Source organism: Euprymna scolopes, chromosome 4, assembly GCF_053919585.1.
Source record: "Euprymna scolopes isolate OS-2025 chromosome 4, ASM5391958v1, whole genome shotgun sequence".
Taxonomy (NCBI): Eukaryota; Metazoa; Mollusca; class Cephalopoda; order Sepiida; family Sepiolidae; genus Euprymna; species Euprymna scolopes.
In genome coordinates this window covers 139,567,350-139,582,850 of record NC_136485.1, presented here as the reverse complement: position 1 = coordinate 139,582,850, position 15,501 = coordinate 139,567,350, and the positions used below count along the sequence as shown (strand labels likewise).

The following is a 15,501-nucleotide window of genomic DNA, read 5'->3' as shown; positions in this document are numbered from 1 at the left end:
TTGAGTAGCAATGAAATTGTATTCGAAAAGTAAATTGATAATCTTCAATTTAATCTTCTTTAGATTAATATCAATCTTTACACAATGTATTCCTCTTCCAAATGAGCTGAAACTTTTTTTTTTTTTTTTTCAATATATAGAGATACATTATTCTCTAAAACAGAGATTCCCAACTAGGAGTAAATTTACCCCCAGAGAGTAAAAAATTATATAGTCGGAGGTAAATAATTGAAGTACCCGATAATTTAAAAATATTTTTTTTTTCAGATTGTGTCATGTTTTCTTAGAAACATATCTGGATTCGTATGTTCATTATGACTTTGACTTTATTGTTGTGTTGTGTATAATACTATTTTTTATACAAGTCCTAAACAATGAAAAGGATCTTTTGACCTTCTTATTTTTCTGTCACTTTATGATGACTATGATTTTTTTTTATATGGAAGTAGGGGGTAAATTGAGAAATACATAAAGTCGAGCGGTCAATGATGAAGGAAAGGTTGAGAGTGACTGTTTTAGATAATGATAGATAGATAGATAGATAGAGAGGGAGGGAGGGAAAGTGTGAGTGAGAGAGTGAGTGAGAGAAAGAGAGAGAGTGAGAAAGAAAGAGGTAAACTATTTATTGGTTGTAGGTAGATAAGTTTTGTTATGTATGATTAAGTTCAGTCGAGCACCTGCCATGAAAATAATAATAGACTAATAATATTTTGTACTCTGTTGAGGCAGGAAACGGTGCTCTGAGCAACACTTTCCTAGATGTGACATTACTCCATCTTAGTACACATTTGTATGTATAACCATACATACAAATGTGTACTAAGATGTATGTCTGCCTAAAATTTTCGACAGAGGCAACGGATTTTCATGGGATCAGTATCGTTTTGAAGATCCACTCTTCGGACGACAAATATCGAAAAATTGGCTAAAAACATCAATTTAACTAGGCACTTTTCTACAAGGAGGGATCGCTTTTTTTCGCCGAATTTTCGAAAGTCATCTCCTCTTTTTAGTTGACTAGCCTTAATTTAAACCTTTGCCACTTCTGGTTTAGCGATGGATGCAACAGCAAAGACGTCACTTTTTTCCACGTTTTTTTCCTCCTTCGCGTTATGGGTTGGAGCCTACCTGCCTACTACCACTTTTTCTTTTTTTTGTTCAACATACACTTCCAAGCACCCGGGCAACGTCGGGAACCCAGACTAGTAGAATATAAATTAACTTCATAATTTTTCTATTTAGAAAAAGTTTTCTTTTCTTTATTTTTCTGATTTGAATATTTTTTATACAAAACCTAAAATCCTGAACAATATAAAAGGTTCTTTTTGACCTTCTTGTTTTTCTGTCACTTTATGATGACTATGAACCTTTTTTTTTGTATGGGAGTAGGGGGTGAATGGAGACATACATAAAGCCGAGGGGTCAATGATGAAGGAAAGGTTGAGAATAGTTGTTCTAAAATGTTTGATTCATGTAAAGAAAAGCAATTATTCTTTTCACAGTATTAAGCAGTGATGCCTTCTTTGCATGGTGATTGTTGCTATTAACCTTTGGTATTTTTATTTTATTGTTCACTAGCGAGGGGTACCCGGCGTTGCCCTGGTGTTTGGAGGTGTGGGGGGGAGGTAAAAAAGTAAGTATGAGGATCGAACCCGAACCCTTGAGGCAAAGTTGTAAATTAAAGTGTGAAAAAAACAAAACAACAACAACAAAAAAAAAAAAACGTGCGACGTTAACCATTGCCCCACCGCGAGATGCTAACAGAAACACGTTTGAATTTATTTAATTACTTGGATTTAGCAGGTTCCCGTTTTAATGAGTTAATGAGGTCAAGTTTGACTGCGGGATAGTATTCATTTACTGCTGAACGCTTCCCCCCCCTCCAAGATATTATAGGAAAAAGACTAACCCACATGCGGCGAGCGACAAATATTGAATATTTATCTTCCCGAAATCGAGCAAATTAAATAGACAGGCGAGCTTCGTTGTTAACTGTGAGATATTACGATTTATATGTGATATAAAAAGTTTTAAAAAGTTGTGAAGCAAGCGACCGCTTCTCTGAAAAAAGCCTTTTGTTGACATACAGAAAAAGCGAACACACATCCATCCATCCATCCATCCATCCATCCATACATACATACATACATACATACATACATAAATTTTCGCTTTTATATATATAGATGACCATGGCACAAGCAACATATTGAGTTCTTGGTGTTTCCACATCATTTATGAATTTAATTTCATCTCTATAAGAATAAAAGAGAATGAATTTTAGCTGTGCAGCTCTTTTTTTTTAATCACTGATACGAAAGCCACCTGGCGTTTATAAATTCTTTTAGAATTTCCCAAGAGTCCAAATACAAACAATTGTCCGCACATTCGTCTTTAAAATCCGCTTAACCTTCTTTTAATATGATAAGATTATTCTCTCAAATATGAGATGCAAGTGGAGGAAGGTAATTATTTTTTTTTCACGTTGTAAGTGATTATTTCCTTGTAAAATCTCTCCAGGTTCATCATACAAGCAATTATCTACATCTTCTTCAAAATCAGATGAACTTTCATTTAACTCGATGAGATTATTCTCTGTAACGCTCGATGCAAGTGGAGGGAGGTAATTATTTTTTTTCACGTTGTAAGTGATTATTTTCTTGTAAAATCTCTCCAGGTTCATCATACAAGCAATTATCTACATCTTCTTCTTTAAAATCAGATGAACTTTCATTTAACTCGATGAGATTATTCTCTGTAACGCTCGATGCAAGTGGAGGGAGGTAATTATTTTTTTTCACGTTGTAAGTGATTATTTTCTTGTAAAATCTCTCCAGGATCATCATACAAGAAATTATCTACATCTTCCTCTTTAAAATCAGACGAACTTTTTTTTAACAGAACGGGATTATTCTCTGTAATGCTCGGTGTATGTGAACAGAGGTAATTACTGTTTTCACATTGTGGGTCGATATTATTTCCTAGCATCTTTTCAGGGTCATCATAGAAACAATTGTCCCCATAATCCTCATCAAAATGAGATGGACTTAATTTTAATAGCGAGAGATTATTTTCTGTAATGCTAGATGCATATGAAGGAAGGTAATTAGTTGGTTCATGTTGCAAGTGATTATTTTCTTGTATAATCTCTTCAGGATCGTCATAAAAACAATTGTCGACAAATTCCTCTTCAGGACATTTTTTTAATAGATCAGCATTATTCTCTGTAATGCTCGATGAATGTGAAGGATGGTAATTATTTTTTTCACACGATGAATCGTTATTATCTCCAAGAATCTCTTCAGGGTCATCATAGAAACAGTTGTCAATGTATTCCTCTTCAAAATTAGACGAACTTTCTTTTATTAGACTATTTTCTGAAATACTAGCTTTATGTGTGGAAGGGCAATTATTCTTTTCAGATTGTAAATGATTATTTTCTTGCAGAATATCTTCAGGGTCATCATACAAGCAATTGTCGATAAATTCCTCCTCAAGACTTTCTTTTAATAGAACGGGATTATTCTCTGTAATGCTCGGTGTATGAGGAGGAAGGTAATTATTTTTGTCACACTGTGAGCGATTATTTTCTTGTAAAATCTTCTCAGGGTCATCATACAAGCAATTGTCGACAAATTCCTCTTCAAGTCTTTCTTTTAATAGAAGGGGATTATTCTCTGTGAGGCCCGGTGTACGTGGGGGAAGGTAATTATTTCTTTCACACTGAGAGCGATTATTTTCTTGTAAAATCTCCTCAGGGTCATCATACAAGCAATTGTCGACAAATTCCTCTTCAAGTCTTTGTTTTAATAGAAGTGGATTATTCTCTGTGATGCCCGGTGTACGTGGAGGAAGGTAATTATTTTTTTTACACTGAGAGCGATTATTTTCTTGTAAAATCTCCTCAGGGTCATTATACAAGCAATTGTCGACAAATTCCTCTTCAAGTCTTTCTTTTAAAAGAAGAGGATTATTCTCTGTGATGCCCGGTGTATGTGGGGGAAGGTAATTATTTTTGTCGCACTGTGAATGATTATTTTCTTGCAAAATCTCCTCAGGGTCATCATACAAGCAATTGTCGACAAATTCCTCTTCAAGTCTTTGTTTTAATAGAAGTGGATTATTCTCTGTGATGCCTGGTGTACGTGGAGGAAGGTAATTATTTTTTTTACACTGAGAGCGATTATTTTCTTGTAAAATCTCCTCAGGGTCATTATACAAGCAATTGTCGACAAATTCCTCTTCAAGTCTTTCTTTTAAAAGAAGAGGATTATTCTCTGTGATGCCCGGTGTATGTGGGGGAAGGTAATTATTTTTGTCACACTGTGAATGATTATTTTCTTGTAAAATCTCCTCAGGGTCATCATACAAGCAATCATCGTCATATTCCGCTTCAAGTCTTTCTTTTAATAGAAGGGGATTATTCTCTGTGATGCCTGGTGTACGCGGACGAAGGTAATTATTTTTGTCACACTGTGAGTGATTATTTTCTTGTAGAATCTCTTGTGGGTCATCATACAAGCAATTGTCGACAAATTCCTCTTCAAAATCACATGAACGTTCTCTCAATAAAGATCGATTATTATCTGAAATGCTAGTTCGATATGGAGGAAGACAATGATGTTTCTCACTCTTTAAGGGATTATTTTCTTCTACAATCTCCAGGTCTTCATACAGAGGCTCATCGTCACCTTCTTCATCATAAGAAGATATTTCTCCTCTGGCAGAATGGCTATGCTGGTGAGTGGGATCATCGGTTTGAAATTCAATTTTGCTCTTTTCAAATGTCAATTCTATTTGGTTTTTACTAATTCGGTTTCCTCCAAGAAAAGAAGACTTTCTTTTTTCCCATTTTTTTTGTTGGATGTTTGCATTATTTTCATTGTATTGTTTTTCAGGAATGTTCTGTTCGAGGTTAAATGACCCTCTTTTATTCAGTTCGTTTCCCATGCTTCCTTTTCTCTTATAAATTTGAGGAGAGATCACTGATATATTGGTTTCAGGTTTAATATCTTGCAATTCTGCATAGTCTTCATTTTCCACAGGACAAGAATTTTCTTTGGCTTGACAATCCGGTTTTAAATATTTGAACGGAAACTCTATGAAAGAGGTTTCCTGTTGAGTACTATCATAATTCTCATTTGCTACCGCCTCAAGCTCAATCCTTTGTGGTATAAATGAGTGGTACCGTATCACTTCGTTACTAATCTGTGAACATGTTGCCTTCCAGTCGATATATTCAGGTAAAACTGGTTTTATTTTATTTATAACATTTAGATCTTCTACAGGAGGAATTTCCTGAAGATCGATGTGTGTTTCTTTATTTTGTAACGATTGATTCAAATCGATTTTTTCTGTAAGAATTATCTTTTGATCCAAATGGAATGCTTCAGTTCTATTCTCCAAGAGCAAACTTTCTGTGCTTATGTATAATTCGTTGTGAATATAAACCTTTTCATCTTTAGTGTTCGTTTGTGAGATTTGTTCAGCGGTAAGTTTCTGCTTTTCCTTTTCGTCAGCGGCAGGTTGCTTATTAATTGCTTTACATCTTATCAGGTGTTTCTTTACTCTGTTAAAAAAACAAAAAACAAAAAAACAACAACAAATTACTTAATGTTTTATTCACGGACATTTTAATTAGGTAAGTACAAAATGTTTTTTTGTCAGTTTGTAGAAAGGGTAATTTAAAACCATTATAATTTATTTTATGCATATTATTATTTAATATACCATCATGATTTTATAAATTTTCATTTCATATTATTAAAGCATCATTCATATTTTTCTACCATATTTTCACACATGTTGACCAAAAAACCGACACTATAAAAACAATACTGACATGCAAACAATGCAGATATTATGAAAACAATACATACATTATGAAAACAATATAGACATTATAAATACAATACAGACATTATAAAAACAATACTGACATAAAACCAATGCAGATATTATCCAAAAGATACATGCATTATAAAAGCAATACATATATTATACAAATAATTATAGTATTATAAAAACAATACATGTATTATAAAAATAATACATATATAATAAAAACAATACATGTATTATAAAAACAATACATATACTATAAAAACAATACATATATTATAAATACAATACATATATTATAAAAACAATAAATATATTATAAAAACAATACATGTATTATAAAAACAATACATATATTATAAAAACAATACATGTATTATAAAAACAATACATGTATTATAAATACAATACATATATTATAAAAACAATACATATATTATAAATACAATACATATATAATAAAAACAATACATATATTATAAAAACAACACATGTATTATAAAAACAATACATATATTATAAAAACAATACATGTATTATAAGCACAATACATGCATTATAAAAACAATACATGTAATATAAAAACAATGCATATATTATAAAACCAATAAATGTATTATAAAAACAATACATGTAATATAAAAACAATACATATATTATAAAAAACCACATGTATTATAAGAACAATACATGTATTATAAAAACAATACATATATTATAAAAACAATACATGTATTATAAGAACACTATATGTATTATAAAAACAATACATATATTATAAAAACAATACATGTAATATAAAAACAATACATGTAATATAAAAACAATACATGTAATATAAAAACAATACATGTAATATAAAAACAATATATGTATTATAAAAACAATACATGTAATACAAAAATAATACATATATTATAAAAACAATACATGTATTATATGAACAATATATATATTATAAAAACAATATATATTATAAAAACAATACATGTATTATAAGAACAATACATATATTATAAAAACAATACATATATTATAAAAACAATGCATGTATTATAAAAACAATACATGTATTATAAAACCAATACATCTATTATAAAAAACATACATATATTATAAAAACAATACATGCATTATAAAAACAATACATGCATTATAAAAACAATACATGCAATATAAAAACAATACATGTAATATAAAAACAATACATATATTATAAAAACAATACCTGTATTATAAACACAATACATATATTAAAAAAACAATACATGTATTATAAGAACAATACATGTATTATAAAAACAATACATATATTATAAAAACAATACATATATTTTAAAAACAATACATGCAATATAAAAACAATACATGTATTATAAAAACCATACATGTAATATAAAAACAATACATGCATTATAAAAAAAAATACGTATATTATAAAAACAATATTTATATAATAAAAACAATATATGTATTATAAAAACAATACATATATTATAAAAGCTATACATATATTACAAATACAATACATATATTATAAACACAATACATATATTATAAAAACAATACATGTATTATAAAAACAATACATATGTTATAAAAACAATACATGTATTATAAAAACAATAAATGTATTATAAAAACAATACATGTAATATAAAAACAATGCATGCATTATAAAAACAATACGTATATTATAAAAACAATACATGTATTGTAAAAACAATACATATATTATAAAAACAATACATGGATTATAAAAACAATACATGTAATATAAAAACAATACATGTATTATAAAACCAATACATGTATTATAGAAACAATACATGCAGAATGAACACAATGCGTGCATTATAAAAACAATACATGCATTATAAAAAATATATAATATAAAAACAAAACATGTAACATAAAAACAATATATGTATTATAAAACAATACAAGTGATATAAAAACAATACATATATAATAAAAACAATACATGTATTATAAAAACAATACATGTAATACAAAAACAATACATATATTATAAAAACAATACATGTATTAAAAAACAATACATGTAATATAAAAACAATACATGTAATATAAAAACAATATATGTATTATAAAAACAATACATGAAATATAAAAACAATATATGTATTATAAAAACAATACATATATTATAAAAACAATACATGTATTATAAACACAATACATGTAATATAAAAACAATACATATATTATAAAAAACCACATGTATTATAAGAACAATACATGTATTATAAAAACAATACATATATTATAAAAACAATACTTGTATTATAAAAACAATACATGTATTATTAAAACAATACATATATTATAAAACAATACATGTAATATAAAAACAATATATGCAATATAAAAACCATACATGTATAATATAAACAATACATGTAATATAAAAACAATACATGTATAATAAAAACAATACACGTAATATAAAAACAATATATGTAATATAAAAACAATACATATATTATAAAAACAATACATGTATTATATGAACAATACATATATTATAAAAACAATACATATATTACAAAAACAATACATGTATTATAAGAACAATACATGTATTATAAAAACAATACATATATTAAAAACAATACATGTATTATAAAAACAATATATATATTATAAAAACAATACATGTAATATAAACACAATACATATATTATAAAAACAATACATGTATTAAAAGTACTTACATATATTATACAAACAATACATAGATTATAAAAACAATACATATATTATAAAAACAATGCATGTATTATAAGAACAATACATGTATTATAAAACCAATACATCTATTATAAAAACAATACATATATTAGAAAAACAATACATGTATTATAAAAACAATACATGTAATATAAAAACAATACATGTAATATAAAAACAATACATGTAATATAAAAACAATACATATATTATAAAAACAATACATGTATTATAAGAACAATACATGTATTAGAAAAACAATACATATATTAGAAAAACAATACATGTATTATAAGAACAATACATGCATTATAAAAACAATACATATATTATAAAAACAATACTTGTATTTTAAAAACAATACATGTAATATAAAAACAATACATGTATTATAAAAACAATACATGTAATATAAAAACAATACATGCATTATAAAAACAATACATATATTATAAAAACAATTCATGCATTATAAAAACAATACATATATTATAAAAACAATACATATATTATAAAAACAATATATATATTAAAATACAATACATATATTAAAAAAAAGATACATATATTATAAAAACAATACATGTATTATAAAAACAATACATGTATTATAAAAACAATACATGTAATATAAAACAATATATGTATTATAAAAACAATACATGTAATATAAAACAATACATACATTTTAAAAAAAATACATATATTATAAAAATAATACATGGATTATAAAAACAATACATGTAATATAAAAACAATACATGCATTATAAAAACAATACATGTATTATAGAAACAACACATGTAATATAAAAACAATACATGCATTATAAAAACAATACCTGCATTATAAAAAAAACATATAATATAAAAAAAAAATCATGTAACATAAAAACAATATATGTATTATAAAAACAATACATGTAATATAAAAACAATACATATATTATAAAAACAATACATGTATTATAAAAACAATACATATATTATAAAAACAATATATGTATCATAAGAACAATATATGTATTATAAAAACAATACATATATTATAAAAATATTACATGTATTTTAAAAACAATACATGTAATATAAAAACAATACATGTAATATAAAAACAATACATGTATTATAAAAACAATATATGTATTATAAAAACAATACATGTAATATAAAAACAATACACATATTATAAAAACAATACCTGTAATATAAAAACAATACATGTATTATAAAAACAATACATGTAATATAAAAACAATATATGTATTATAAAAACAATACATGTAATATAAAAACAATACATATATTATAAAAACAATACATGTATTATAAGAACAATACATATATTATAAAAGAATACATATATTATAAAATTAATACATGTATTATAAGAACAATACATGTATTATAAAAAGAATACATATATTATAAAAACAATACATGTATTATAAAAACAATACATGTAATATAAAAGCAATACATATAATATAAAAACAATACATGTATTATAAAATGAATACATGTAATATAAAAACAATATATATTATAAAAACAATACATGTAATATAAAAACAACACATATATTATAAAAAAAATACATGTATTGTAAAAACAATACATATATAATAAGAACAATACATGTAATATAAAAACAATAGATGTATTATAAAAACAATACATATATTATAAAAACAATACATGTATTATAAAAACAATACATGTAATATAAAAACAATACATGCACTTTAAAAACAATACATGTAATATAAAAACAATACATGTAATATAAAAACAATACATGTAATATAAAAACAATACATATATTATAAAACAATACATGTAATATAAAAACAATACATGTATTATAAAAACAATACATGTATTATAAGAACAATACATGTATTATAAAAACAATACATATATTATAAAAACAATAAATGTATTATAAGAACAATACATTTATTATAAAAACAATACATATATTATAAAAACAATACATGTATTATAAGAACAATACATGTATTATAAAAACAATACATCTATTATAAAAACAATACATATATTATAAAAACAATACATGTATTATAAGAACAATACATGTATTATAAAAACAATACATGCATTATAAAAACAATACGTCCAAGGATGGAATACTGTTGCCATATCTGGGCAGGAGCTGCTAAAAACAGCCTATCCTGCCTTGACAGAGTACAAAATAGACTTCGTGGCTTAGTGGGGGATGCCCTTTTCTCTACCCTGCAACCTCTCTCCCACAGAAGAGACGTTGCGAGCCTGTCCTTGTTTTATCGTTATTTCCATGGCAGATGCTCGTCTGAACTCCAATCTCTGGTCCCCCCTCGCCAATCTTTCACGAAAAACACCCGTCTGGCTGAATCCACTGTGAAAAATTTCCCCCACTCTATATCTGTGCCTAAATCAAAACGCAGATTCCATGAACAAAGCTTCTTTCTTAGAACTGCACGCCTGTGGAACTCTGTTCCGTCTGCCTGCTTCCCTCCGGACTACAACTTGGTTGTCTTCAAGTCAAATGTTAACAAATTCCTAATGAACCGCCCCCTTAAGTAAACATTTCAGCAAATCTCCTCACTAACGTAATGTACTTGCAATAACCCTTATCCCTGAGTGGCTTCCGGGCCTTGATAAGTGGTGATCACTGTGTAAACCCCCCCCCCAAAAAAAAACAAAAAAAAAACATGTATTATAAAAACAATACATGTAATATAAAAACAATACATGTAATATAAAAAACATACATGTAATATAAAAACAATATATGTATTATAAAAACAATACATGTAATATAAAAACAATACATATATTATAAAAACAATACATGTATTATAAGAACAATACATATATTATAAAAACAATACATATATTATAAAAACAATACATGTATTATAAAAACAATACATTTATCATAAAAACAATAATGTATTATAAGAACAATACATATATTATAAAAACAATACATATATTTTAAAAACAATAATGTATTATAAGAACAATACATATATTATAAAAACAATACATATATTTTAAAAACAATACATGTATTATAAAAACAATACATATATTATAAAAACAATACATGTATTATAAAAACAATACATATATTATAAAAACAATACATGTATTATAAGAACAATACATATATTATAAAAACAATACATATATTATAAAAACAATACATGTATTATAAGAACAATACATATATTATAAAAACAATACATGTATTATTAAAACAATACATGTATTATAAGAACAATACATGTAGTATAAAAACAATACATATATTATAAAAACAATACATATATTATATAAACAATACATGTATTATAAAAACAATACATGTATTATAAAAACAATACATACATTATATAAACAATACATGTAATATAAAAACAATACCGATATTATAAATACAATGCATACATTAAAATAAACAATACATACATTATAAAAACAATAGACAGTTATAAACATGGGAGCACAATAAAGAACACCCTAAAAATCCCACCGAACTACATCTATCAGAACAAGATAGTCATTTACTTTTTAGACGAAACAAATAAAAATCTAAACTGAAATAATCACCCTCAAAATTAGTTCTGTTTATGAAATCTCGCTGCTCAACTCCCTGCTTAGAATGTCCCTGTAAACGTAAACCCTAATTCATGATAACACCTTATATCTCTGTGGCAATTTGCCTTGTTTGGGGCTGAAAATTAGGAAATCATTTGATCTCAATTAGAATTTCAGTATTCAATGTAATAAATAAATGTGAAAGTTATTTTGCCATCTTTCTTAACAATATTAACATCAAAACGGCTTACAACTTACCCAATTCTATGATACAACTTAAGATATATAAAGTAACCAGCAAACACTCATATGTTATTTTCACAACGTTGCGGTTGATGTAATCTGTGACCTTCTTCAGGAATATGTCAGCGAACTCAAGAATCTTTGGGTCAAATGTGTGAATCTGCATGGAATTACGAATGGAACATCTTATTTAATCCATGGGGATTGCATGCTCTCATCCCGTCATCCATGACTGGATAAATGTCGTACATATTTCTAATTGTATTCTTAGTATCGCCCGCACTAAGAATTGAACCTTCAATCTCCAGAAGAATGTCACTTACAAAATTACACCACGGGTCCTTGCAGAGAACAACACTCAGAATTCAATTACGAATTACTTAAGACTTGGTCATGGTAGATGAAACGAGATTATGCCATCCAGTGGTTTAAATAAAGGGTTCAGAGTTCAACAGGAACATTCTTGAGTCTGATAAGATACACCTGAAAAAAGTTGGAAGTTACATCAGCCGAAACATGGTAAGAATAACGTCCAAGATGTGAACAGTAGTCTGAATAATCCAAATAATACAAAGTTAACAGAGTTTGTTGGAAGCCACAGTTTCGTATTTTCAGTTTTAAAAACCAACCTGTTTTTTACTTTCATTCCCCATCCCTAGTTCAGCACCAACTGGAAATACTATCGGCATGAATATTCCAAAATGTATCATCATTCAATAAATTAAAAAGAAAATTTGTTTTTATCGGATGCTTCCACTCCAAATATTCTCCAGAGAATCTGGATCAAGAGCCTCTTCTCGGCCTTGGCTAAATATATGTCACTTTTCCAATCCTTTTTTTTTTCTATTGTTCCGGTTATTATGGCCTGATCGTGTCTGGTTGATAGGAATGAAAGATTTTAACTTTAAATCTTAATGAATATCAACAATTTGTTTATGAATACTAAACTATAAGAATACCCGTCCCAGGATGGGTATACTTAATTATTTGACAAGAACAGTTTTGCACCGCTTTTATGTCCTCTTACGAAGATCAAAATGAAAATATAATGCTACAAAAGTTTGTGTGTAGAATCCTTATTCTGATTTTGATCAATGATTTTGATTCTAGAAAATGTCTCAAATTTAACAATTAAAGTAATTTGGCAAAAGAACGGCTCAGTAGTGGCTAGCTCAATTTGAATAAATGCTGAGAAAAAAGCATACAGAAAACACTCAAGACAGAGATATAGGATAATATGTGTATTAATTAAAAATAATAAAGTCTTTGCAAAACTTATTTTATTGGCAGTTTTAAGAAGTGCAACTATAATTAAAAAAGTTCTTTAGCGTCCAAGAAAATAGACAGCTCCATGTTAAATGACCCCCTTTTATTCATTTCGTTTCCCATGTTTTCGTTTCTCTTATGAATTTGAAACGATATCATTGATATATTTGTTTCAGGTTTAATATCTTGCAATTCTGCATAGTCTTCATTTTCCACAAGACAAGAATTATCTCTTGCTTGACAATCCGGTTTTAAATATTTGAATGGAAACTCTATAAAAGACTTTTCAGATTCAGGTAGTTGTATTCAAATTAAGAAGTTTCATTACTTGTGGATTGGATACAATCTCATTTGAAAAATAGAAAAAATAACTTTTTTTGTTTTTTTTTCTATTTTGCATTCAGCCCACCAAAATTAAATGATTAGTTCAGCAGAATCGTCTAGACAAATAAAATAGGACTTATTTTTAGAACAGGAGACGTGGCAAGACGAGAATTATTTTAAGTTAGAGAAGTAAACTCCATTTTTTTTTTTATAGAATCAAGCTTATAAAAGAAATAGAAATTCTGAGAATCTTCCTTCATTTATGTTTTATGGACAAATTTTCATGAAAATCTGAAACTCAAATGAGAGGTTATGTTCATATTATGCTCCCTAAAATTATTCTTTAAATTACTTCAAAGAAACTGAAATCTTGGAAATATTCATTAGTTGATCTCTGACATCTATTGTTAAAATTTCACAAAACTGAGAAGCATCTGTACTTTCGTGTTTTCACTCGGTTTCTATCCACTTAGCCTTAAACTACATCGAACTAACTATAGTCCACATTTGGACTCCTTACGCATAGAAACTATATTTCAAAATTCATAATGATCGGTTAATTAGTTTAGGAGTAAATCCTGTGTGCACAAATATTATGTCCGGCCATCGATTTCGATGAGTACCACGAAATATTACTGATGATGCTGTGACTTGCGCATGAAATGTTGTGGCAAGCGTTCCGCAGTCCCCAACCACACTTCTCCTGAGTCGGCACTGTTAAATACCAATGGCAAGTAGAGATTTCAGGACGACTGGAAACAATGCTGGGATAAGCAGAGAGCACATACAGCGCATGCTTTTCCTAAATGGTCATCCATCCGGTATTGGCCAGGCTAATCGTTGCTTAACTTCAGTGATCTGACGAGAACCGGTGTGTCAATGTGATTATGCCGCATACAAATATGTAAAGATATAAACATATCTAACTTTATAGATAGTGATAAGTCACCACATAGCAAGATGAAATGCTACTCGAGAATAAGGGCTAATAAGATTCTCAATTGAATGATGAATACTATGAGAGGATTGAAAATGATGAATGGAAAAAACGAAAATTAATAACTTAATGAACATGTTGAAATCTGCAGGTAAGCAGTCCCATAGTAGTGTTTTGCATAGATGGGAGGTTCTTGGAAAGAAACTCCCTTCATGAAAATTCCGTTTTGGTTTTATGTACACAGACGAATTAAGGAGGGTTCTTTGCAATGGTGGTAGTAAGACGAGTTCTTACTGTGAATGAGATTTGAGCAGAGTCCGGCACCTATCATGAAAACAGCAATAGAGTAGAGAAAGACTAACGGCATCTTTTTATGAGAAAGGGTTGTAGAGAAGAGAAGAGAAAAGATCATTTCTCACTAGATGGCAAAGTTGATCCAGGCAAAACAAAAATGTGTACTCTGGACAGCATCACCTATATCTTTCTGATTCTTCATCATCAAACCGTAAGCATTTGGTACAATAGCAAAAA

At 27.5% G+C, this 15,501-nt stretch overlaps 1 protein-coding gene across 3 annotated transcripts in view; it reads right to left on the bottom strand.

Annotated features, from left to right (window-relative positions):
• Nucleotides 1-1,714: 1,714 nt before the first annotated feature.
• Nucleotides 1,715-15,501, bottom strand: part of LOC145269482 (uncharacterized) — a 77,639-nt gene continuing 63,852 nt past the window's right edge. For 2 of the 3 annotated variants that reach the window (XM_080125207.1, XM_080125216.1), the window contains one exon: nucleotides 1,715-5,569. In XM_080125207.1, the coding sequence (XP_079981333.1) occupies nucleotides 2,788-5,569 (2,782 nt within the window). In that variant the 3' untranslated portion in view covers nucleotides 1,715-2,787. Of the gene's footprint in view, nucleotides 5,570-13,072; nucleotides 13,218-15,501 lie in introns of those variants that run through there. The other variant, XM_080125225.1, reaches the window with a different exon arrangement.